This window comes from Pseudonaja textilis, chromosome Z (assembly GCF_049901715.1).
Source record: "Pseudonaja textilis isolate UNSWEBS1 chromosome Z, rPseTex1.2, whole genome shotgun sequence".
Lineage (NCBI taxonomy): Eukaryota > Metazoa > Chordata > Lepidosauria > Squamata > Elapidae > Pseudonaja > Pseudonaja textilis.
In genome coordinates, this window is record NC_142008.1 from 68896557 (window position 1) to 68923318 (window position 26762).

Here is a 26762-nt window from a genome sequence, read left to right on the forward strand (position 1 = left end):
TGAAATGTGTGCTGAGTCACTGGACATATTGAATACAAAATAATGCTTACCGTTGCTACCTAAAAATAATCTGCTTTAGCTGGAGAATTATTTCTAATTAAATTACAGTGTTTTTACAGATTACATTAAATACATAGAATGGCTTAAATATTCATTGCAAAAAAATAATTAAATTATTAACACAGGTTTATGTCCAGTTAAGTCACAACAGATAGTTAGTCTTGTTTGGTCTGAAAAAGCTAAGCAAATAATTGGCTATACAGTATTCGGCTAGAAGACTGTTAATGAGATCCTAATGTTGTATACTAGTCTGAGAAATTGGAGAAAAACATCTGAAAATAAGGCAATGGCAAACACTTTTGAAAGATGTGTCCATGGACTTAAGTGACTTTGAAGTCATCAGGAGCTGATTTTGGCTTGTGGAAATCTTTACTGCAGTGGGCTTTGTAATAGAGATTGACATTTTCAACATAATTTGTTTATTAATTTTATTATTTTATTAATTTTTATTCCCACTTTTTTCTCTAGGAATTTAAGCAGGTGACCCATTTGATCTCTCTCCTAAACAACTGAGGCTGGGGCTTCTCATGGAGACAGCAGAGAATGTTTGATAATGGATTTAAGTGGTTAACAATGCTGCAATTAATCTGATTCCTTTTTCATTAATGAGAAATTTGCCTTATTGAGTTAGAAAATTGATTTATCTAAACCGGTATTTTAGCAAAATCAGAAAAATTGTGCAAGTCCTATGGCAGAAGTCTTTACTAGGTCTCCTACATACTATTCTTTTAATACAAAACTACATAATCTAAGGCCTACTGGTTTCATGTAGCCCCGAGAAGAGGTGTTTCCATGGAGTTCCTTCAAGAGTTTCACTGAATTGAGATTTTCTAAATGAAGCAGAGACTTACAAAATACAGGTAGAATACCCATAGCAGTAATATTTAACTATAATTACATTTAAATAAAAAACAAATAAAACTATATTTGATTTTACTTTCCCCAGTCAATTGTTTGCCATGCTCGTGCTCCCTTAGATATATGTCCAAGTATGAAACACAAAAGCTGTGTATCTCTTTGCTTCAGAAGAGTTTGCTGGTTATATTTTAACATAGATCCAAATCTAAGCACTCTTCTACAAGGTCCATTCTCCCAATCTCCAATATAAGGCTAGACCACTTGCCATTCTGGAAAAGCAGGAATTGATGACATTTTTGTACATCTTGCCCTTTTGCTGCTAGAAAGACAATCTCTGAAATTATATTGCTCTACTTGAACAGTAGTGTTTCATTCTTTCCACTGGCATAAACGGGGCAGTCTGGTCCTCTGTCTTGTACAAATGATTCTAATTCCCACCTTCACCCCCATCCCTCTTCTTTGTTCTGAGTAACTATTTTATACTGAGCTGTCAGTCTGCTTGCCATGAATAGAATAGAATAGAATAACAGAGTTGGAAGGGACCTTGGAGATCTCCAAGGCCAACCCCCCGCTTAGGCAGGAAATCCCATACCACTTCAGACAAATGGTTGTCCAACATCATTTTAAAAACTTCCATGTTGGAGCATTAACAACTTCTGGAGGCAAGTTGTTCCATTGATTAATTGTTCTGTCAGGAAATTTCTCCTTAGTTCTAAGTTGCTTCTCTCCTTGATTAGTTTCCACCCATTGCTTCTTGTCCTGCCCTCAGGTGTTTTGGAGAATAGCTTGATTCCCTCTTCTGTATCGCAGTCCCTGAGATATTGCAACACTGCTATCATGTCTCCCTTAGTCCTTCGTTTCATTAAACTAGACATACACACTTCCTGCAAATCGTTCTTCATATGTTTTAGCCTCCAGTCCCTTAATCCAGGGGTAGGAATCAAATTTTTTAACAACCAGTTCTGTGGGTGTGGCTTAGTTGGTGGGCAGAGCTTGGTGGTCATATGACTGGCTGGATGTGGCTAACTCTATCACTCATCTCATCTCCTCGCCTGGCCCCTCATGACTGTGGGGATGCTGCAACAGTCATAAGTGTGAAAAAGTGTCATAAGTCACTTTTTTCAGTGCCATTGTAACTTTGAATGGTCACTCCACACAAGCAAAGTACCAGCAAAGGAGGAAAAAAAACTCCAGAGAAGTTCCAGAGACAGGAAGTCTAGTCCTGCCAAGAATGTAATAAGGGTTAACAGAGAGGCAATTTCTGTAAGCAACACCAGAAAGTTTCCTTCCTGCCTTTTTTACAGGATTAGGCCAGTAATTTCTTCTAACAACCAGTTCTATGAACTGTTTAGAATGTTAACAACTGGTTCTAGCAAATAGGTGCAAACCTGTAGAATCCCACCCCTGCCTTAATCATCTTTGTTGCTCTTCTCTGCACTCTTTCTAGAATCTCAACATCTTTTTTACATCATGGCGACCAAAACTGAATGCAGTATTCCAAGTATGGCTTTATCAAGACATTATAAAGTGGTATTAACACTTCATGTGATCTTGATTCTATCCCTCTGTTTATGCAGCTTAGGACTGTGTTGGCTTTTTTGGCAGCTACTGCACACTGCTGGCTCATATGAAAAGCTGGATCTTAAAAAAAAATGCCTGGTTTCTTGAAATGCTGGCTATTTCTTTGAGTATTTTATTCTTTTAAGAAGTATAGTGGAACTTTGAAATATCAACTTTCTTTTGACTTAAGCTGATGAAATCAACAAGAGCTATGTCAAGTTTCTCCTTTCTTTCTAGTGACCTGAAAAACTGCTGTCTTTTTTTAAACCAGTCCTCCAAAGACCTGTCCCCCTGAAAGTGAAAGGAATTAGCACTTGATTTTTTGTCATATGGGAGATGGGCAAAATTCAGAAAAGTCCATCACATGTCTTCTCTGTTAACCATGGTCCAGGCACAATAATTTGCCATTATTAAGGCCCAAGTAAAGGAAAAGGTTGCAACCCAAAAAGAATTTCTTCAGTTTGTTTCATTTCTAGCACAATTCAAGCAGCTAAAAACAGCAGGGTGGAAAAGCTGCAAAGCTAATAAAACTATAAAATCAAAATTTCCCCTTTCATATTTTTTCTCTTGGCATTGTTAATTCAAAGCTTTTTCCAAAAAAAGTTTTTCTTTTTTCTTTTCCTTCAGTTGAAAGAGTGGTAAGATGCCTGGAAAATATCTTTCACTTTTTAAAACACTTTTTTTCTTATTTGGAGGAAATTTTCAAAGGTTGAAGAAAACCATGTTAAAAAGTTAAGGCAGCTATGAGTTTAAGAAAAATCTATATGAGAGAAATACTTAAAGATTAGTTTAAGGCTCACAAAAATGTTTAAGCTTTCATAACTTTTAATCAGATAATATGTTATAAAAAAACAGGAGGGAAGCAGAGGTAAGGAGAAGAGGTAATGATGTTTGCAGGATTTGGATTTCCAAATAGAAATTATATACACGGGTTAAGAGGAAAAGGTAGGGTTTTTTTTCAAATGGACTATATGTGTATAATAGAGCAGTTAAACTAAATTTAAGCTGTATTACAGTCTCTAAGGATTTCAGATGGCATCTAGAACTGCCTCTGAATTACTAACATAAGCAAGTATTCTTGGATTTTATCAAAGTTATGAGACAGAAGTATACAGTGGTTCAGTTTCTAAGGGGAAAAGATACTTTGCAGCTGCAACACAATTTCACCAGAAAAATGTTTGGTTTAAAATGTTGACATGTATGCCTGTAACACATTCCAAAATATCTTTTTTTCCCTTTAGATTTGTAGTCCTGCAAAATCCTGAAACTCATCTCTAGGTGAAAGACATGGTTATAGATTTTAGATTTTACGCTAGGTTGCAAAAAGAAAAGCCTATATCTCCATGCCCAAATAAAGCTCCCAAATAAAGCTATCTGTTTCAGCTACTTTTTGTTTTCTTCTTTCTACCAAAAATACACATTTTTTTGATCTAACAATGAATGTGGTTCTGAGCACAGATTTTCCATTTTTTAAAAAAATGTTCATTTGCTGATACATAAATGTAAACATTCTATTCTAAATCATAAATCTTTCATCAAATAGTCCCTTTCACTTAAAAGTCTTAGCCAATTTATACTCTTGTGCTAGAAAAAACAATCGTGCCTCCTCTTGTAAATAAGGCACTCAAAAATATTTAAAAGAAAACTAGGCTGTACGTTTTAACATAAGCACATGTAACAAAAACATATTTCCAAAGGATGACAGAATTGGATTAAATACCAAGATTTCTCTCTGAAAGAAGGAAGGAAGTTTTTCAATACAAAAGATAATCGTGGTCAAAATTACTAGAGGTTTTCCCTGCTTCTGGTCTTTGCAGAAATTTGCTCTTTATGATGTACATTTAGAAGTTGCAAATTATGCTAAATTAAAGTGAACAATTTTTTTGTGAAATAGGACACCAGCCTGATAATGAACTGATGATTGTAACAGCCTTTTCCTATTCATAATCAGGTGCTGATACAGTGAAGCCACTTGATGGTGTGAGAATTCTTGATCTCACAAGGTTTGTACTGCTTTGGATGCAGCTCATAAAATTATTAAATCATCTCATGAAAAATCTTTGACAAAAATGTTAACCTTTTTCGGGGAGGGACAATAAGATTGTAATTATCTGTGAAAGAAAGTCCAAGATAATTAATGTATTTTGATAGTTTTTTCTTTTTCCTCGTTTTTTGTTTGTTTCTTGCTCTTTTTCTTACTTTCCCTCCCTCCCTCCTTTATTTTTATTTGTTGTTTATTTTTAGGAAAATTCTTAATAAATTTTTAAAAATAATATTTTTGTTATTTGCTGAATTGCCTAGGTTAGATTGAATGGATGTGTTCCACATCCATTTCCTTAAATGTTGCCATTTGATGAGACCTCAGAGATGTACCTTGCTGGCTGCTGTAGGGATATCTAATGTGAAGAGTCCCAGGGACCCGGCACTTCCTCAAGTATTGAGCTAGCTAGGATGTGAGAGCGTGCTTGGTCTAGTGCCTGGGGGAAGAGCTCTCTTATTTTTAGCCATGGATTTTATGGATTGTTATGAGCTGTCTAGAATAATTATATGAGATAGATGGACATACAAGTGCTATAAAAATAAATAAATGTATACATACATGCATTAATTTCATTATGAAATGTTGCAGAGTGCTTGCAGGACCTTTTGCCACAATGAACCTTGGGGATCTTGGAGCTGAAATAATCAAAGTGGAGAAACCAGGTAAACATGATTTTTTTAAAAATATGAAAGATACTTATGGGATGACATTTTTTACGTTCCAGACTATTTTAGTTTATCAAGAAAAGCATATTAAAAATAACTAAAGTTAGAGAACGAGGGAATGGTGAAAATTATGATAGTAATATGGTATGAAAATATGAATATTTTTCATCCTGTCTCAAAATTGGAAAACATGGGGTCATAACAATGGTCACGGTTCCACAAAGACTTAAATACATCTAAGACATTTTATCTCAAGGCTTTAAATATCCTTGGTTTTGACAATAATTTTTTTTAAGAGTGAGTAGATTGGGGGAACCTGGTGTACAATATTTAGATATTCTAAACATTAATATTTAAAATGAAACCAAATAGAGAAATGAAACTCATCCTTCTTCAAATTCTTGAAGTACATAACATTTTAATAGAATACTAAATATTACAGCATTTTTCTTTTTCTTTCTTAATTCAAGACAGCTTAAAGTATCTGGTTTAAATAGAATTTTAAATCTTTATAATATTTTAAAAATTGAACTACAGATTAACTTCTCTATAATCATGTTTTTCATCTGGAGTGACAAATGATAATAAATTAGACCGATTAGTTGGAATCCTTGGTAAAGTGCTACAGATGACCCAATTGTTACTCAGCATGATCTCAATTATTGTAAGATGAAGCATATTCAAAAGAGTTGATGGTAATTGGCATCTAATAACAACTGGAAAGCCATATATTGCTCATCATGATGAAGATGAAACAAAATATATCCTTATTTACAAATCTGAAAGTGTCTGCTGTTTGTGGAAATGATGATAAACTTTCCCCTGATTCTGTCTGCTAAATTCTGCATGTGTTGTCCTGCTTTTCAAAAGATATTATTTGTTAGTATTGCTCTGCAAATTTGCTTAAAATTACTGTAGATCCAAAATTAGCTATAAATGTTAGATTAGAAAAAACAAAGAAACAATGATATCAGTAATAAAGAATGTTATTTTCTCTGTTAGACTGCTCAGGTTAGACTGCTCAGAGTCCAGGTTAGGGAAAACTCTGCCTCCATCTTGGGACTGAATCTGCCAAGCTGTTTAGCCCTGCCTCTGTTGCCATGGTTACCTAGCTTTCAACTCAGTCCCTCATCAGAGCTGGTCGTGTCTTCCTTCTCGCTTCAGCAGAACTAGGAATTTAATTTATTCTCAATCTTTGGTATTGGTTATCGGTGCTGGACTTTGAATCCTGCTCCTGGGGACCCGTAGAGCGAGCGCAACACTGCACGGAGTGGGAAGGGCTTCATCTCCCAGCGGTGAGGGCATTCAAGTGGCCATCAGAGATGTAAGTGATCCCGGCAAGCCAGGCGGGCAACAATAAGGGCTACATTGCCTACAGGTAGGCTAATTCCCTATTTTAAGGCTGTGAACTATCCCACGCCAATGGAAAGCCTCTTCAGGTTAGTGCCAAACAGCTGATCGGTTTCAGCAGCTTGGCACATTCCGGTCTCCTGCCCTTTGTTAAGGGCTGCATTTAAGGCCTCACCGCAGATTGTTCCGCTTGCCTGGCCATCTTAGGGGCAGATGACGATAAGGCAGAGGCTACCTTCGATCTGATCTTTGGCCTAGAAGTTAAAATGGAGGGCGCAAGAAACCTGTTATTAGAGGCAGGTTGTGGAGAGGCCCTTTCCCCTGCTGTAGGACAGGCCTCATCAAAGACCAAGAAAAAGGCTAAGGCCCAATCATCAGCCCAAGAGGCAGTGGCCAGAATCAAAGCCAAGGCCATTGCAAACAAGAAGAAAACCAAAGCTGAAGAAAAGGTGGAAAAGAGGAGGCATGAGGCCCTGGAAAGGCAGTTTGCCAAGGGTCTGGAGCAAAGAGAAGGGAGGGGGCAACTGTCATCCCATTCAAATGTTGCCAGGGCAGACTCAGAGATAGTTATTTTCCAACTGCCATAGGCTTGGTCTCCAGATGGGCCTGGTGAGCTTAACTCCTCCCTGCCACAGGATTTGAGCAGAACTAACCCTAGCAACAGGCCTGTTGCTTGGCCAGAATCTTCTGCTTCTGGCTGTAATCAGCCAAATATATGGCAAATGCCTCCAGTTGAAGCCACTTTTACCTCTAGGGCTGCAGGCCTTTATCCTGGGGTTTACACAGGAGTAGATGTTCCAGATCATATGATAAATGTGGTCTCTGTTGCTGTTAGGCAGGGTATTGTTGATGGTATTCAACAGATTTTGGCCCCTACTTGGTTAGCACTGTACAAGCCTCAGGAGCGAGTTCCACTGGGGAGGACTGATTTTACTAGAACCCCCATGCAGGCCTCCCACTATTCCCACAGTGAATGGCTGGGATATCAGGGGGCATGTACTTTAGACCAATCAGAACACAATCATTCCTCTGATTCAGACGAGGAAGAAGGGAAAGTGAGGGATTCTAATTTGTCAGAAGATGAAGGCGTTAAACCTGAACTACCAGTGTTTACAGGATTATTTAAGCCTACCTTGTTTAAGTCCCTCTTGTATAAGGCCAAGGATATTGCCCAGTTAGCCCTGGATGAGGCTAAAGTAGAGCCTTCCCCAGAAGGCCAGTCCCAGGGAGACCCCTTTTTTCTGCAGCCTACTGTCCAAATAGAGGTATTACCATCACCCAAGCTCTTTCTTGATGTGGTGCTTAAACAGTGCACCACTCCGGGTCCTAGCCCTACTATCAACAATAAAAGATTTTATAAGGTGGGCCTGGATTTGGCCAAAGTCTTGCAATTGCCCATGGTAGACACCTCAGTGGCTAGCTCAACATCGATTTCAGGGTCTCCTACAGAGCCAGAGGACGTGCTGAAAGGGAATGAGAAGTGGTCTGAGCAGACCCTGCAAAGGACTCATCAGGCAGCTGCCTGGGCAGTCCTGGCCTTGACTCACTGTCCTTGCTCACTGCCTTGTTCACGTGAGCTTCGCTTCACTGGCTAAGACAATTGCAAGAACACGTGTCGGCAGGGAACATTAGAGCGCATCAAGATTTGAATAAAATCATTGCTGCTACTGAGTTTACATCAGATGCAACACTTAATTCGGCTAAGTTTGTTACCAAAGCTATAGCGTCCTTAATGACAGTGCGGAGATAGTTGTGGTTCTGCAACTGGCAGGCGGACTCTAGGAGGAAACATAAGGTAACTTCAGCCCCACTTGGGGACAAGCTATTCGGAGATTCACTGAAGCCCTTCCAGGTGGAGACCAGAGACAAGAGGAAGATTGCCCCTTCCATCCTCAAAAGGTCTGAGATGAGACCGTCTCCATACTTACGTCCCTCTTCCTTTTGCCAAGATTCTGTTTCTAGATTTTTGCATTTTCAAAGGGCCTTTCCAGCCTGGCAAGAGCAACAGCCAGAGTGTTCAGGTAGACAATTACCACCATCTCAGGGCAAGCGGTTCTTTTGAGGCGGAGGGGGTCAGCCTTTCTGATGTTCCAAGTTACTGCATGTCTCAACCCCCGCCCCCATCGGAGGCTCCCTTTCCATCTTTGTGTCTCGATGAGAGAATATAACATTTGACGCCTGAGTTTTGCAGACAGTGAAGTCAGGACTTTGTCTCAAATTCCTCTCCCCTCCTCTGAGGTTCTTTATTCACTGTCCCATTTCTCGGGACAATGCTAGGAGGGTCCTCATGGAAACTGCCATTCAACACTTAGTGAATATCCAAGCTATCCAGGTGGTACCAGAGGATCAGCAAGGGCAGGGATTCTATTCCCAATTATTTGTCATTCCAAAGGCCTTGAGGGGCTGGAGAGCAATCCTGGACCTTAAATGTCTGAACAACTATATCCTTTAGCATTTCAAAATGCAGTCACTATAGATCATCCTAGAGAGAGTTTGAGAGGTGATTTCCTCACATCAGTAGATCTGAAGGAGGCTTACCTCCATGTGCCAATTTGGCCTTTTCATCACAAATTTCTCCATTTCCATTATTATGGACAGCATTACTATTCAAGCTTTCGTCAGCCCCCAGGGTATTTATAAAAAATACTGGCTGCCCTTGTGGCTTATTTAAGAGCCCTGCCAGTGAGTGTTCAGTGTTACTTGAATGATATTTTAAGACAATTGTCCTCAGACATCGCTGACAAGAGAGATCTTCAATTTACTTTACAGGTGCTGCAGTCGCATAGATTTTCGTAAATATCAAGAGGAGTCATCTGCTTCTGACTACCTACATTTGGGGGCGGTCATAGACACAGTTTCCTGTGAAGTTTTTCTGTCTCCAGATCGACAAAGGAGTCCTTAGCAAAGCAGATTCAATAGCAATGCACGGTGCCTCTGTCTCTACTGTTGCAACTCCTGGGCAAGATGGTGTCTTGTATATCCATCATCCCATGGGCTAGACTTCATGACCGGTCATTTCAATGGTTTTTCCTATCCTGTCAGAAGTCAGGCAGGAATCATTCATCAATCAAGGTCCTGGTCCCTCTTTCAATTATCCGATCTTTCTGGTGGTGGCAGTCCCCAGCCATCAGCAGGGGTCAAATCTTCAAGGAGCCCAGTCACATGGTTAATACCACAGATGCCAGCCTTTGTGGTTGGGGAGCGTATCTTCAATCGGAAATGGTTCAAGATTGGTGGTCTCAGCTGGACAGCTCTTGACTGATCGATTGGCTGGAACTCAGGCCATTCATCTGGCTCTCAGGCACTTTCTGGACAAAGTAGCAGGGATTCATGTCCAAATACTGATGGACAATATGGCAGCCAAGGCTCACATCAACCATCAAGGGGGAACCAGATTCAAGAATCTTTTTCAGGAGGCAGAGAAGTTAGGTCTTTGGGCGGAGAGGCACCTGCTGTCCCTCAGGACAGAACACATTTCGGGGGTTGACAATGTACAAGTTGATTGGCTCAGCAGAGCTCAAATAGATCACTCAGAATGTTATCTCCATTCAGGTTTGTTCAGAGAGATGACAGAGCTTTTTGGAACACCGTCCGTGGACTAGTTTGCCTCTCCAGTCAACGCCCAACTGCCCAGGCACTTCACCAGGTTCGCTACACTGGGGGCGGAGGGGATCAATGCTCTTCAGAGTCAGTAGCCATGGGTCTCCTGTATGTCTTTCCGCCTTTTTCTCTCATTCCGGTTATAATTAGGAAGGTGTTGCCAGAGAAGGCAGAGGTTTTACTCCTGGCCCCCCATTGGCCCAGATGTCCCTGGTTCATGGATCTGGTGAACTATTGGTGGCTCAACCTTGGAGGATTCCCCCCCCCCAAGATTTTCTTCAGCCAGGGGGCCCTGCTTCATCCGGAACCCCAAAGGCTCCAGCTGGATATCTGGCAATTAAGTGGGGTTCCTTAGCCAAGGACAGTTTCTCTTCTAAGGTAATTGCAACTATCCAGGCATCTAGGAAAGCTTCAATTAATCACATATATGAAGCCACTTGGAGGACCTTTAGCCTATGGTGTACTAAAACTAAACATACGGTCACTTCGACTTCTATAAGCAATGTTCTGGAATTCCTCCAGGATGGACTGGACAGAGGGCTCTCGCCCAATACTCTTCGCAGGCAGGTGGCAGCTTTGTCTTCAGTATTATCTGCAGGTACATTGGAGTCTCTCCCACCATCCCTTGGTCATAGGTTCCTCAAAGGAGCTATGAACCTGCGACCACCGGTAGTCCACAGGTATCCTACATGAGACCTTCAGTAGTCCTGCAGACTCTTACCCGGGCTCCCTTCGAACTATTGAGATCTATTGGCCTGAGGTTCCTCACAATTAAGGTGGCCTTCTTGGTAGCTATCATGTCGGCTAGAAGGGTTTCAGAGCAGGCAGACCTCTGCATTTTCCACCATAATAGGGTGGTTCTGCAGTTAGACCCTACTTTTGTTCCGAACGTTAACTCTTTGTTCCATAGAGTGCAAGAGCTGATATTGCCGGATTTTTGTCCGAATCCTAGCCACTTGCTTGAAAAGAAGTGGCATGCTCTCAATGTTCGCAGAACACTATATATATATGTTAAAATGACATCTTCTTTCTGAAAAACAGAATCGCTTTTTGTATTTTTTCAACCGGCCACATTACCAAATCTCTCCATCTACGATGGGCAGGTGGATTTGGTCCTCCTGCATATTTACGGCTTACAAGACTCAGGGTCTCCATGTGCCCAGTAGACTTACTGCTCACTCCACAAGGAGTACAGCCACAACTGCATCTTGGGCTACACAGGTCTCTATAGAGGAGATATGCCAGGCTGCCACTTGGTCATCACTTTCCCCATTTATCCATCATTACTGTCTGGACACTTTCGCTTCTGCGGATGCAGCCTTTGGCAGATGGGTGCTCCAGCAGGTTGTCTTGCAGCAGATGGACTTGGACCAGACCTAACCCTTGGACCAGATACGCCAGCTTTGGTAAGTCCCTAACCTGGACTCTTGCAGCAGTCTAACGGAGAAGGGGCACTGGCTTACCTGTGATGCCCATTCTCGTTGGACTGCGAAAGAGTCCAGCCCCACCTTGAGAAGGTCTGGTAGCTCGGGTGGGGGTATCTTATTATTTGTTTTCAGAAGACATGACAGATCTGTCAAGATCTCTTCACTGAAAGCTGGGTAAACATGGCAACAGAAGCAGGTCTAAACAGCTTGGTAGACTCCATCCCAAGACAAAGGAGGCAGAGTTTTCCCTAACCTGGACTCTCTTGCAGCCCAGTGAGAATGGGTGTCTCAGATAAGCCAGTGCCCTGTTGTGTGAAGTTTTAAGACTTGAGAGCCCTTTATTTGTGTTGTCTTGTGTGAAAAACATTTCTATGAACTGTTTCCTAGTTCTGCTTCCCAGGCAATAGATGACTATACAAACTCTCAAGGTAATTTCTGGAAAGGAATATAGCACTTGTTTTTATAAGGTTTTATAAGCACTCCATTTTATAAGGTTTTTTGCTCTGGAATGATAAATGTGCTTATTAGAATTCTAGATGTTGAAGTAATTGCTATATATATCTGTTATTGCAGAAGATTATTTGCCTCTGTCTGTTTTTCTGTCATTTGGTCTATCTATATGTTGGTCTGTCTGTCATGTGTGAATGTGTACTTCTCTGTATTTAAATGGGTTTCTGGCAATACATCATTTTCCAGGTACAAATCTAAAGATTCAATATATACCTTTTAGAACTTTAGAAACTTTAGAAACAAATGATTTTTTATTTTTAGAACTTCATCATTACTAGAAAACAGCATATCATAGAAAGCCTTTAATTAAGTTTGATCTTGTTTTGCAAGAGAATTTTGTGTGGGACTGGATTACTTGGAAATGTATAGTCACCAATTACATTTTGAAGCGTAATCTTGAGGACTTGAATCATAAGATGGAGTGAATGCAGAAATATTTTCTTAAATAGCTACATGATTTTCTAAACTGGTTATAATAATTTTGTATTATAGTAGTAATATCTTCATCTATGTTGCATCAATTTAATAGGACTGAATTTTATGCAGCCATAGTTTTCAGCACTAAAACTTCTGACATTTGAAAAGAATATTTTTATAGCTACTAAAGGATTTGAAGGTTATAATTTAAGCTGGAACTTGCAATCACATGCTGGTAAGTATACAGGATATTGCTAGAAATGTGTTAATATTAGCTATTCTTACTTTTAGGGTCTGGGGATGATACTCGATCCTGGGGACCACCATTTGTTGGAACTGAAAGTGTTTATTTTCTCAGTGTAAACAGAAATAAAAAGGTAATAAAAAGTCCTTGTAACATTAAACATTTTAAAGCATTCAATTCATTGTTTCTACATAGGCAGTTCCTGTTGCATATGCATACATAGGGCATTGTTTAAAGGTGAAAAAGCTATTAGATGCAATTGACTCATTGTTTCATTAACGTTCTAAGTGGATTTTTTTCCCAATAATGTCAATAATTCAATAATAAAGTTGATAACTGAATACAAAGTTGTTTTTATATTATTAAGAGAATTACATTTTTTCTTTTTACTAGAGTATAGCTATCAATATGAAGAAGGCCAAGGGAGCAAAGATAATTAAAGAGGTGAGTTTAAACTGAAAAATAAATCCTTATTTATCAAAGGAAAGTGCTCATGTTGAAAAATATGCAATAGATATTTGGGGGAGAGGTTGTCATTTAATGACAGAATATAGGTTTTGCTAATAAATAGTAATTCAAACTGTGTCATATCCAAGTCTAAAGTATTAAAGTGTTTCTACCAATCACACTAGATTTCCTAAATTAGACAGATTAATACTTTTCTAAATTTAAGTCATTTCCCTATATTTCATATCATGGATGGATAACTTATACTCTGTGGTATTCAAAAATAAGTTTCACTGAGTTGAATTGGGTTTATTCCAAAGTAAGAATATGTAGCATCTTTCTTGAAAGTTGGGGAGAAAAAAATCTTCCTATTATTTGGAAGATTTTTTTTCTCTCCAACTTTCAGGAAGGATCTTTAGTTATTGCTGTTGTATCAGTCAATTATAGTAATAGACAATCATAATTAAATAGTATGGAAGTTTCTTGCTGTTGTGCTAACAACTTCTAATCGCTAATATCTGCAAGTGAATCAAAATATTTAGTACATGTTGAACAATAGGAACCATCAAAATTACCATGGTAGTAGGGCTTCCAAGAAAAACAAGAATACTGAAACACAAAAAACAACAGACCAGTTCCTCCATAATAATGGACCATTTTCCCAGATGCCATTTCATATTTTAATTGGATTTAACAACCAGCATACAAAATTGCTGAAAATTTTAACAACTATCTCTTGCAAGCTGCTAAGAGCCACTTCCAGCACAGCATTGATTATAGGAATTGATATTCTATAATATCTGTGTGAATACTTGAAATAGGGAAGGCTATCATATAAGATACCTATAAAATTTTTATAGTAGAAGTTTAGAACCTCAGGTACAGTCCAGAAAAAAGATTTGCAAATTTACAGACTGTGAATTATTGATACTGAAATGTTATTGTATTTATTTTAGAAGTATGCATATTTGTTTGATAATAAGTTCATGGTACTTGTTGCAAGTATACTTGTCTAGGATTGATTAGCCCAGGGATCGGCAACCTTAAACACTCAAAGAGCCATTTGGACCCGTTTCCCACAGAAAAGAAAACACCGGGAGCCACAAAATCTTGGTGGGCATGGCCAACTTGACATTACTCACTCCCATCCAGTCACATTACCAGCCCCCAGCCATTCCTACCCAGAGTTTGTGGCTCCCGGTATTTTCTTTCTCTGTGAAACAGGTATCTCTCTCTCCCTCTTCCTCTGTCTCTCTCTCTGTCTCTGTCTCTCTCTCTCTTTCATCTCTTTCATTTCTCTGTCATCTCTCATTTCTTTCTGTCTCTTTTCTTTCTTTCTCCCTCTATCTCTCTGTCATCTCTCTCTCCCTCTTTCTCTGTCTCTCTCATGTTTCTGTCTCTTTCTCCCTCTCCACCTCTTTCATCTCTTTCTCTTTCTCATTTCTCTTGCTGATTTCTCTCTCTCATACCCCTCTCATCTTTCTCTGTCTCTCTCTTTCTCCCCCCCCCCACCATCTCATCTCTCTTTCTGCTGATGATGTTTTTTCTTCTTCTTTGGGTGCTTTTTACCATACGATTTAAATCAAGAGTCATTTCAGCTTCTCAGATAAATGAAGTTCTTTCGCCCCCCTGCTGTGGCTCCCTGTTAGCCGAACCCATCCCTGGCTGGCTCTGCCCCTCATCCTCTCCTCCCAGTCACTCCTTGCCTAAGGGTGATAAGGGTGATGGCAGTTGATGGAGACTTGCTCCATATTCCAGGGTGGGAGTGAAGCGCCCCTCTATTTGCCTCTTCTTCTGGCCCTTTTCTAGTGCTGTACCTCGGTTGCTCGGGGAGATGCACGAGTTTCTGACCCAAGACACTGCAGCCTGACTGCAGCCAATGCTCTGCATTGGAATGGGCTCCAGGAGGAGGAGGGGATGCTGTCTCTTCCCTTGTAAAGTGCACTAAATTTAAGTGTGCTGTGAAAGAAGCTACAAGAGCAATGAGTAGGCCATGGAAGCGGTGAGAGCATCAGCATCATCCGCAGCTGGGCCGGGCCAGTGTCTTGGAGTAGAGAGAGAGTTACATGTCTCCCCAATCAAGTGCATGTAGCACCAACAAGGGCTGGAAGAAGAGGCAAGTACAGGGGCGCTTCATGCCCACTTAGGAATATGGAGTGAGTCTCCATCTGCCGCCGTCACCCTTACCTTCTCAGGTGAGGAGTTGACTGGGAGGGAAGGGTGAGGGACGGGGCAACCAGTGGTGCGTTAAGCTGATAGGGAGCTGCATCAGAGGGCCCAAAGAGCCACAAGCAGCTCTGGAGCTACGGGTTGCTGACACCTGGATTAGCAGTGGCTAAAGACGCTGAGTTTGTTGATCAGAAAGGTCAGCAGTTTGGCGGTTCGAATCCCTAGTGCTGCGTAAAGGAGTGAGCTCCCATTACTTGTCCTAGCTTATGCCAACCTAGCATTTCGAAAGCATATAAAAATGCAAGTAGAAAAATCGGGACCACTTTGGTGAGAAAGGTGTTCTGTGCACCTTTGATGTTTAGTCATGCCAGTCACATGACTAGGGAGACATCTTTAGACACCGTTGGCTCTTCGGCTTTTTAACGAAGATGACCATCACCCCCTAGAGCTGGAAACGACTAGCATGTATGTGCAAGGGGAACCTTTACCTTTAGGATAGCTTTTGAAGGAAGTACAACTGTACTGAAAGCTGCTGCTTTGAAAATCTGTCCATTAGGTTTGTAAGTCAAAAAAGTAATCAAATGAATCAGACTTAATTTTAAAATCAAATTCATTAATTGATTCAAAAGGTTCATTAAATGAGCGAAGATCTGACTTACTATTTCCTCTGATTCATTAATTGATCGCTGCTATCATTAACTGAACTGAGAGGCTTTCCTACCAGCTGCCTATCAACTGTTTCTGGCTGAGGACCTAAATTGCCTCCAAGGAGGCTCACAGAGCTCTCCAATTGCAGTTGCTTTTTTAAAAAAAAACCATTTGCTGCTAATCAGCTCAAGCTTCTTTAGACAGCTGTAGGGATTGGGGTGGTAATTTACAGAACTCTCCGATTGCAGTTGCTTAAAAAAAACACCACCCACTTGCCACTAATTAGCTTAAGAGTTTCGAGCCGGGGACATCCAGCTGTAGTTCTGGCGCCATTGGAAGTGAGGACTGTGAGCTCTGCGCCCCTTTTCCAAGCTTGCCCTGTCGGAGGGCTCCAACCAGAGCCAGAGCCACCTTGGAGGTAAAGGGGGACTGCCTCTCTCTTCCCTGACTTGGAAAACCCTCTCATCTGAAGATGAGGTGCAGCAGCAACCAAAATAGCTGCCATGAAGCCAGGGACAATCTGAACACCTAAGTCAGTGCAGGAATGAAGAGACGTGGAATGGTGTGTGAACTGGGTGAGAGAATACTTTTTTTGCTGAAATCTGACCCCAAGAAATCTAAAAGTGACATGTTTTTAAAACTACTTGTCATAGCGGCATATAAGCACTTTGAAAAAAATACTGGAGAATTTAAGAAGAGAAATTTTGTTTTAAATAAAAAAGAAAATTAAACTCTCAAAGCAAAAAGACATGGTATGGAAAAGGCATATCAAATGCTGGAATGATGGTCTCAAACTTCTTTTTTAATTAATACAGTTTATTTACTGGATTTACAATTTATAATTGGAATATTGAAAGTTGAAAATAATTAAATTGGACTTGTCAACAACAAAGCAGAGAAGCTGAAACAGATTGAAGCGAAGAACGTCATCTGCTGATGGAAGGGGAATTATGCAACTTGTGAATAACTATTTCAAGGACTGAAAATACCTACAGAATTGCATGTATCTACTCTAAGACCATTGGAGACTTGAAACTTAAACAAGAACTTTACCTAAGAGACCCCTGAATATTATTGAAATATTATTGAATATATAAAAATGACTAGAACCCCCTGGTATATTCAAATTGATTAGGCTGATTATTGATGAGACATTAAAACTGTGACTTGGAAGCTCTGTTTTTGAATCAATAATTCCTGGATAATTGACTAAAAAGGAGATTATTAAACTAAGTTGCAACACAAGGTGAAAATGAGTGGAGATCCAAACAGAATGGAGCTAATGTTTCAAAGTATTAAAGACCTTATACAGGAACAACAAAGGAAATATTTGATCACATAGCTCGAAAACTGGAAAATATTATACAAGGGACAATGAGTAAAAACCAGGACAATGAGGGAAAAATGGAGCCAGCAGAAGGAATGGAGAGGAAAGCAGAGTTGAGAAATCAGCAAAAAGAAGACAAGGAGATATTACCAAAATTAATCATAATTAAGGAATTAACATAGAAGGAAAATATTTTAAAAGATCCAAAGTGGAAGTGGGAGAAACAGGAAGAATTTGAGGGGAAGGGGGAATAAAAATTAGAACAGATAGCCTCAAAAATAGACAATGGGAAAGGGTAAAGAGAGGAGAAAAAGTTGGATTGTATAGGCCAGGGGTCGCCAACCTTTTGGACCTCAGGGACCACCAAGCTCATAATTTTAAATCCCGTGGACCAGAGACCCTGGGAAAATCCCCAAAAAAGTCTGCAGGAAAATTCCCTATCCATTTTTCCTACCGATTGATTGTTTTTTATTTGGGATCAGAGGATACCGTCTCCAGCTCCATTCTCGGGGGGGCGGGGAAGAGAGAGACTTTAGGCTTCATGCAAGGAAAGCAGCAGAAGTCTTTCTTTCCCCCAAACTCTGGCAGAAAGGAGTCTTTGTGAGACTTGTCATGCCGGTGCAGCCTCTTGGAGCAGGATGCCTTGCAAGGTCCCAAAGACTCATTTCTAGCAGAGTTTGGGGGAGAGAAAGAAAGACTTTTGCTGCTTTCCTTGCGTGCAGCCAAAAGCAGAAGAAGAAAGAAACGGAAATAAGCAGCCCGGTGGCCAGGCCAAGGGCGTGGGGTGAGTGGGGCAAGTTGCCCCTCTTCGCCCTTTCCCTCTTCCCCTCACTACCTCATGTTGTTTGTAATGCAAGCGACGCAAGCTTTGTGTTCTCGTGGGCCATGTAAGTGGCGCAGCCTGGATTAATTGCTTTGGGGGTGCTCTGGGGGTGACATTTCTCTTCAGACCACCAAAATTTTCTCATGGACCAGCCCTCAGTGGTCCCCAGCCCACTGGTTGGTGACCACTGGTATAGGCAGAATATAGACTCAGAAGTAGAAGTAGATGGAGTTGAAGACTTAAGAGAAGAATATGGGAGGCAAGCCAAAAAAAAAAAAAAATTAAAAGTTGGGACATGGGTAAGAGATGATGGATAAGGGGAAAAAAGAGAACAAAAGATCTTGAATGAATATATTTTAATAATGTGTATTAATATGAGAATTATATAGTCTGGATAATTATTTTGTAAGTAGCTTAAGAGACATTAGGATGAATATTTTAATATAAATAAATGTGAGGAGTGAAATAGGGAAATTATGGGGAAATTATGAATAAGAATTCAGCATTAATTGGAAAATTAGAACTTGAATGATGGTATTATTAAACATGTATAAAATATGATTAGCAGTGAAATGATAAAGTTAAACAATGAATGATTAGAAAATGAAAGAATATATTTTAATATAAACATATGTATTAATAATAGAACCACACAGATTGGAAGATTGGAAAAAACATGAATGGATGTATTTTAAATGTTTAAATGGTGGTGATTGGTATTAGAAGTATATATTAAGACCTTGAAAAATGATAGAATGAAGAATGAAATTTCAACATAAATAGATGTGAAGAGCTTAATAAAGGGAATACGAATAATAGAACAGGCAAAAGATGGGAACAGAAAGGACACATCTTTGAATATTATAGCGTATAGGGAAAAATAAAGTTAAAATAGAGATAGAAATAAGAGGGGAATAATAGTATATATATTTTAGTAGATTAAGATATATGAAAGGATAAGAAAAAGGTTTAGTAACGGAAGGGTAGCAGTAAGGGTATGTGTAAATAATATGAAATAATGAATGTGAAATGTAACAACTATGAGTAACAATATTATACTTATTTGTATTGAAATCTATGATACCTATCTATCACATCATTCATACATTGATATATATAAACAATAAAATTTAAAAACTTAATTAAAAAAAAGAGTTTCCAGCCAGGCACCCAGGGGGAAATGGGGGAGGATTTACAGAACTTTCAGCTTGCAACAGAGATGGAAGAGACCTTGAGGTCATCTAATCTAACCCACTGCTTTCACAAAAGAGTATTTCTGATTAAACACCTGTCCAGTCTCTTCTTAAAAGTCCAGTGATGGGGCACGCACAAGTTCTGGAGGCAATTTAAATTTAAAACCTACAAACTACAGTAATATACATTAATCTCCAAAATAAAAGCAAGGAAACACAGCATTATAGAATGCTTTGTGTAGATGCTGGCTAGCATTTCTACAAGCAGTTTCAAGGCAAATGCCAACAAACTTTATCTTTGCAAAGTACTGTATTTACAAACAAAATAGTTTGCAAAGTATAGTACTTAAAAAGCAAAGCAGTTTCCAAAGTGTTTACAAACAAACAGTACAGTACTATAGAATAACAAAAAAGAATATTTTAAACTACTTACAGAAACAATTCTAGCACTCAATTCTAGTACTATCCTCAAGCCCACACAGCACAAAACAAAAACAAAAACAAACTCGGCGCTGGGCCAACTGCAAAAATCACTGGATTTTGTTTGGCCATTTGACCAGGGACAAAAACCAAACAAACTGCTGGCTTTGTAACCCCGAATAGCACATGCAAGTCACAGTTAAAAATGGCTGCCGCGTAAGTAGTGACTGAATCCAAGTCACAAATTTACAGAGGCCTCTTTTTGTTCTCTGTTTTGAATTTGTAACGTAAGTATCCTTTCTGAATAAACTTGTTCCTGTGAAAATTCCCTAAATGAACATTCATACCTGGGGGATTACCTGTACTTTCCTCTATTGATGCTGGAATTAATTCTGAAGAAGAATTGTGAATAGATTTTTATTTCAGAAGCTATGAATGCTGTTTTTATTCTGTTATATAAAGATGACATTTGCTTTAATGAGCTGTAGAATCTTGAGAAAAAGTGGGTTGCTTTAATGAATAGCAGAGACCCTGAGCTTGCTTGCATCTAATACATTTTTCAGAATTATTTTTAAAGCATGCTCAGCCACAGGAAAGTTACAATTAACAAGTTGATGCTTTGCTGAAGTGGTGCTGGTGGACAGATTTTGAAATGAATGGGAAATCTCAATTTAATAGACTAATTGAGGGAGTATGGTTATTGTCCTTTAAGTTGCAGATAATGTTATGCATGTCAGTGAAAGTTATTTGAATAAATGCTATCACCATACACACTTTCAACTGCTGTGAATGATATAACATTAAGGTAAATTTCACTATCTTAACCTGAATCCATCAGATGTAATAGACTTTCTTCTCATTGGTTGTGTTGGTGAATCAAGATAGCAATTTGGTTCAAAGTTTCTGGGTTCTGTTAAATTGCATTTTTTTTACTTAGTGTAGCTTATCCTACCCCTTCATGGGTTACTGCCTTGTCGTGGTGAGGAGGCTTGCGTAGCTCAATGAAGCTATGAGCTATGCCACGCAGGGCCACCCAAGACGGACAGGTCATAGCAGAAAGTTCTGACAAAATGTGATCCACTGGAGAAGGAAATGGCAACCCACTCCAGTATCTTTGCCATGAAAACCCCATGGACAGTATCCAAAGGCAAAAAAAGGTATGTTGGAAGATGAGCCCCTCAGATCAGAATGTGTCCAATATGCTATTGTGGAAGAGCAGAGGGCTAGTACTAGTAGCACCAGAAAGAGTGAAGCAACTGGGCCAAAGCTGAAAGGCACTCAGCTATGGATGCATCTGATAGTGAAGGGACAGTCCGATGCTGTAAAGATCTATTCTCCATAGGAACCTGGAATGAAAGATCCATGAATCAAGGCAAGCTGGACATGGTCAAACAAGAGATGACAAGACTGAACATCAACATCTTAGGAATCAGCAAACTAAAATGGACAGGAATGAATTTAATTCAGATGACCATCAGATATACTACTGCGGGCAAGAATCCCTCAGAAGAAATGGAGTAGCCATAGTCAATAAAAGAGTAGGAAAAGCACTACTGGGATACAATCCCCAAAATGTCAGAATGATCTCAGTTCAAACCCAAGGCAAACCAGTATCACAGTAATCCAAGTCTGTGCCCCAACCACTGGTGCCGAAGAGGATGAAATTGACTGGTTCTATGAAGCCCTACAGCATCTTATAGAATTAACACACAGAAAAAATGATGTCCTTATCACCATGGGGGATTGGAATGCTAAAGTAGGAAGCCAAAAGATAACTGAAATAACAGGCAAGTTTGGCCTTGGAGAACAAAATGAAGCAGAGCACAGGCTGATAGAATTTTGTCAAGAGAATACGATGGTCAAGCAAACACTTTTTTCCAACAACCCAAGAGACAACTCTACACATGGACATCACCAGACGGTCAACACAGAAATCAGATTGACTATATGTTCTGCAGCCAAAGTTGGAGAAGCTTTATACAGTCAGTAAAAACAAGACCAGGAGCTGACTGTGTTTTAGATCATGAGTTTTTCGTTGCAAAATTTAGGCTTAAATTGAAGTAAGTAGGGAAAAGCACCAGGCTACTTAGGTATGAACAATCATATCCCTGATGAATATACAGTAGAAGTATATTTAAGGAATTATTAAGGATTTAAGGAATTAGATCTGATAGACAAACTGCCTGAAGAACTATGGACGGAGGTTTGCAACATTGTATAAGAAGTAGTAACTAAAACCATCCCAAAGAAAAAGAAATGCAAGAAAGCAAAATGGCTCTCTGAGGAAGCTTTGCAAATAGGTGAGGAAAAAAGGGAAGCGAAAGGCAAGGGAGAAAGATATACCCAATTGACTGCAGAATTCCAGAGAATAGCTAGAAGAAATAAGAATGCCTTCTTAAATGAACAGTGCAAAGAAATAGAAGAAAACAATAGATTAGGTAGGACCAGAGATCTCTTCAAGAAAATTGGAGATATGAAGGGAATGTTTCATGCAAAGAAGGGCATGATAAAGAACTAAATTGGCAGGGACCTAACAGAGGCAGAAGAGATTAAGAAGAGACTGCATCCAAGAAATCAAAAGCTTTGCTCCTGAGGAAGAAAGCTATGGCAAATCGAGAAAGCATACTAAAATGCAGAGACATCACCCGAAAAGCCCGAAATTGATAGATATGTAGCCATTTTAGTTAGGCTTAGTATATATTCTTTTTCTCACTTTTTCTTTGGCATCATGGGGGAAGGGTTTCAGGCTTGCCACATTCCTAAGGAGGGAGGAGTGGAGATAGAATTGTTTAGGCTAGGTGGTTCTTCTTCCCATGTGAACACGAGCTACCATGCTGAGGCCCCTTAAGGTGGAGATTTATGACATCAAGCAACAACCTTGTAGGGAGCCCAAACGGGGGACCCTACAACATTTCTGAAAAATAGCAATCCAATATCTTCTTGAAAATCTCAAGTGATGACACTCCCACAACTTCCGAGGGCAAGCTGTTCCATTGGTTGATTGTTCTCACTGTCAGAAAGTTTCTTCTTATTTCCAGGATAAGAAATATGGAAAAGTAAGCATTGGTTTTTTTTGTCTTCTTTCTGATCCTGCTTTGTAAATTTGAAATGCTGAAGAATGTTCCATTCCTATAAGTCTTATTGATATGTATGCTCTTACAGTTTGAAGGTACTCCAAAATTAATTTGCAGGTATACTTCAGGTTATGTCTTTGTGCCATTTAGATTAACAGATTTAACAGAGTTGGAAGGGACCATATAGATAATCTAGTCCAACCCCCCACCCAAACAAGAAACCCTACACCATTTCTGACAGATGTGAGTCCAATCTCTTCTTCAAAGTCTCAAGTAATGGCACTCCCACAAATTCCCAGGGCAAGCTGTTTCACTGGTTGATTGTTCTCACTGTTAGAAATATTATTTCTTATTTCCAAGTTAAATCTCTCCTTGTTCAGTTTCCATCCATTATTCCTTGTCTGGCCTACAGGCGCTTTAGAAAATAGCTTGACCGCCATCTTCTCTGTGGCAGCCCCTCAAATATTGGAAGACTGCTATCATGTGTCCCCTGGTCCTTCTCTTTACTAGACTAGCCAAGCCCAGGTCCTGTAAACGTTCTTCACATGTTTTAATCTCCAGTTCCCTAATCCTGGTTACTCTTCTCTGTACTTTTTCTAGAGTCTCAACATCTTTTTTATAGTGTGGTGACCAAAACTGGATGCAATACTCTAGGTGTGGTCTTACTAAAGCTTTATAGAGTGGTATTAGTACATCACTTGATCTCGATTGTATCCCTCTGTTAATGCAATTTAGGATTGCATTAGCTTTTTTGACTGCTGATGCACACTGCTGGCTCATATTTAGCTGGTTGTCCACTAAGACTCCAAGATCCCTCTCACAGTTATTGCTACTGAGCCTGATTTCACACAGTCTATATGTGTACTTTTGGTTTTTCTTGCCTAAGTGTAGGACTTTACTTTTCTCTACATTGAATTTCATTTTGTTAGATAAGGCCCACTGTTGAGTCTGTCAAGATCCATCTGGATCTTGAACCTATCTTTTTGGATGTTAGCTATTCCTGCCAGCTTAGTATCATCTGCAAATTTGGTAAGTTCCCCTTCTATTCCCTCATCTAAGTCGTTAATGAAGATATTGAAGAGTACAGGACCTAAGACAGAACCTTGTGGCACCCCACTGCTTACTTCCCTCCATGTAGACTTACATCCATTAAGGATTACTTATTGAGTATGGTTTGTCAGCCAGCTGCAAATCCATCTAGTGGTGGTCCTATCTATTCCACTTTTTTCTAGCTTAGCAAGAAGTAAGTTGTGGTCTACTTTGTCGAATGCCTTGCTGAAATCTAAATATATTACGTCCACAGTATTTCGCTGGTCTACTAATTTAGTCACTATGTTGAAAAACGGAATAAGATTGGTTTGGCATGATCTTTTTTTAACAAACCCATGATGATTGTTAGTTATTACTTTACTTATTTCTAGATTTTGGCAGATCTGTTTTCTAATTATCTTTTCCGGTATCTTCCCGAGATGTTAGGCTGATTGGTCTGTAGTTTCCTGTGTCTGTTTTTTTCCTTTTTTGAAGATGGGAACCACATCAGTTCTTTTCCAGTCCTCTGGTAGTTCCCCGGTGCTCCAGAATTTTTGAAAGATATGATGTGGTGGTTCTGAGATGACCTCTGCCAGCTCTTTTAAAACTTTGGAATTTAATACGTCAGGCCCAGATGATTTGTTCATCAAGATCAGACAGGTGTTCTCTTATTATTTTTTTGCTTATTTTAACTTTTACTTCTGTGTTGAGCTATAGTTTCTTTTTGCATGAAGACCGATGCAAAGAATGAGTTAAGCAGTTCTGCTTTCTCTGTGTTGCCGATTACTTCCTTGCCATCTTCTCTCTTTAGTGGACTGACGGTTTCCTTGATTTTTTTTCTTGTTATTTATATGTTGGAAGAAATTTTTTTTATTATCTTTGACTTTTGTTGCAAGTTCTGAGCCTTTGCTTTCCTGACTTCATCTTTGCAGATTCTTGCTATCTGCTGATAATCTGCTTTAGTTGTATGTCCCTCTTTCCATTTTTTGTACTTGTCCTTTTTTTCTTTCAATTTGTCAGAGAAATCTTTGTGCAGCCATACTAGTTTCTTTTTGAATTTCTTGTTTTTCTTTTTCCATGGTATTGTGATGGTCTGGGCTTCTATGATCGTACTTTTCAGAGTTTCCCAAGATTCTTGAGTTGTTTTCCCCTTTAGGGTTTTCATCCATGGAATCTTTCCCAAGTTCTTTCTGAGTTTATTAAAATCAACTCTTTTAAAATCTAAGACTCTGGTGTCATTATGTTGTGTTGCTTGTGTTTGTGTTATGTTGAATTCTAGTATGACATGTTCACTCTCACCCAAGGTTCCTGTAGTTTCAACTCCTTCTATCACTTCTTCTCTTTTTTTAAGAATTAAATCCAGTATGGCTGTCCCTCTAGTTCCATCCTCTACCTTTTGGACAACAAAGTTGTCAACTAGGTTGGTTAGAAATTTATTTGATTTCTCACTTGGTGCAGAATTGATATCAGGATAATTGAAGTCTCCCATTACTATTGTTGTGTGTTTCCTGCATATGTTTGTTAGTTGGTTGGCAAAAAGGACATCTATTTGTTCTGCTTGATTGGGTGGCCTATAATATACACCTGTGGCCATGTCATTCTTTTTTTCTTTTATATTGACCCATAAGCATTCTAGGAGGTTTTCATTTTTGGTTTCATGCATTTCTGTAGCAATATAGTGGTCCTTTACATACATTGCAACTCCACCTCTTTTTTGAACAGTTTGTATCCAATCATGGGTTTCATCCCACCAAGTTTCTGTTATTCCAACTATGTCATATCTACCTTCATGTATGAGTAGTTTAAGTTTACTATTTGTTCCCCAGACTTTGTGCATTTGTATATAAGCGCTTGAGATCTTTATGTCTGACACTGTGTTTACTGCCTACATAACTTGTGTTATGCCTGCCTGCCCCTACTTTCTTGCCACCTGTGTGATTAATGCATATGGTATGGCACTCACTATTAAATGCTTGGTTTTGCTTGACAGCAAGGTTGATAATCTTACCTGCACAAACATCTATGTTACATGCACTGGTATCCTTATTAATTTTAGGTTGCTGGGGACAGAAATGTTCTGTATCCATTAATTCTTTGTCCCCACTGTTCAGTTTAAATATTTATCTAGAAAAATCTATGAATTTAATGCCAAGTAATCAGTCCTTTTCTTTGATGAATGCAAACCATCTCTTTTGTACAGTTTTTCATTTCATACAAACATGACTAATAAAACCAAAGCCTTCCCTTTTAACCACTCCTTTAGCCACACATTAAACTCTGCTACAGGCTGGCTTTTCCCTTTTTGTTCCTTGTATACTGGTAGAACCTCTGAAAAGATAAGCCTACAGCCCATACTACTAAGTTTGTACCCCAAGCTCTGGAAGTCTTTCTGCACAGAAAGTACATCCTTCTGGGACAGATCATTTGTACCAAGATGTATAATAGAATCAACATCATGTTGAATTACTTCTATTGGAGAATGTGACTTCTGTGGGTTGTTTCTAACTTCTAATATTGTGGGGTAATTCTGGGTTGTCTCAGATCCGGAATTACCACAGATATTTTCCTAAATAAAAGAAATTGTTTTGGAAGATGGACTTTGTTCTTTTCTTTTTAAATGGATTTCATCACTTGGAAACCTGACATTATTCAGGATCTCCTAAAAACCATAATCCTGGAGAAGGGTTGTTATTCAGAGTCCTGAGCCCTGGCTGTTTACCTGGAACACCGGGTAACAGTAAAGACTCAGGGAAGATGGCAGAAGGATGGGATCCATGGGCACCAGAACATGAGTGCAAACTCTGCGGGGGGACTTGTGTTAAGTTGTTGGTCGAGCAGCAGGCTTCCCAACGAATTCCCCAGGACACCATCAGAGTAATGGAGATCGTGGAGGATATTGT

The 26762-nt window shown here is 39.4% G+C and overlaps 1 protein-coding gene across 7 annotated transcripts in view; it reads left to right on the forward strand.

Annotated features, from left to right (window-relative positions):
• The window catches only part of SUGCT (succinyl-CoA:glutarate-CoA transferase), a 480947-nt gene that overhangs the window by 665 nt on the left and 453520 nt on the right, over nt 1-26762 (forward strand). For 6 of the 7 annotated variants that reach the window (XM_026702266.2, XM_087916665.1, XM_087916661.1 and 3 more), the window contains exons 2-5: nt 4430-4481; nt 5108-5181; nt 12780-12865; nt 13126-13176. In XM_026702266.2, the coding sequence (XP_026558051.1) occupies nt 4430-4481; nt 5108-5181; nt 12780-12865; nt 13126-13176 (263 nt within the window). Of the gene's footprint in view, nt 1-4429; nt 4482-5107; nt 5182-12779; nt 12866-13125; nt 13177-23762; nt 23863-26762 lie in introns of all 7 variants that reach the window. The other variant, XM_087916660.1, reaches the window with a different exon arrangement.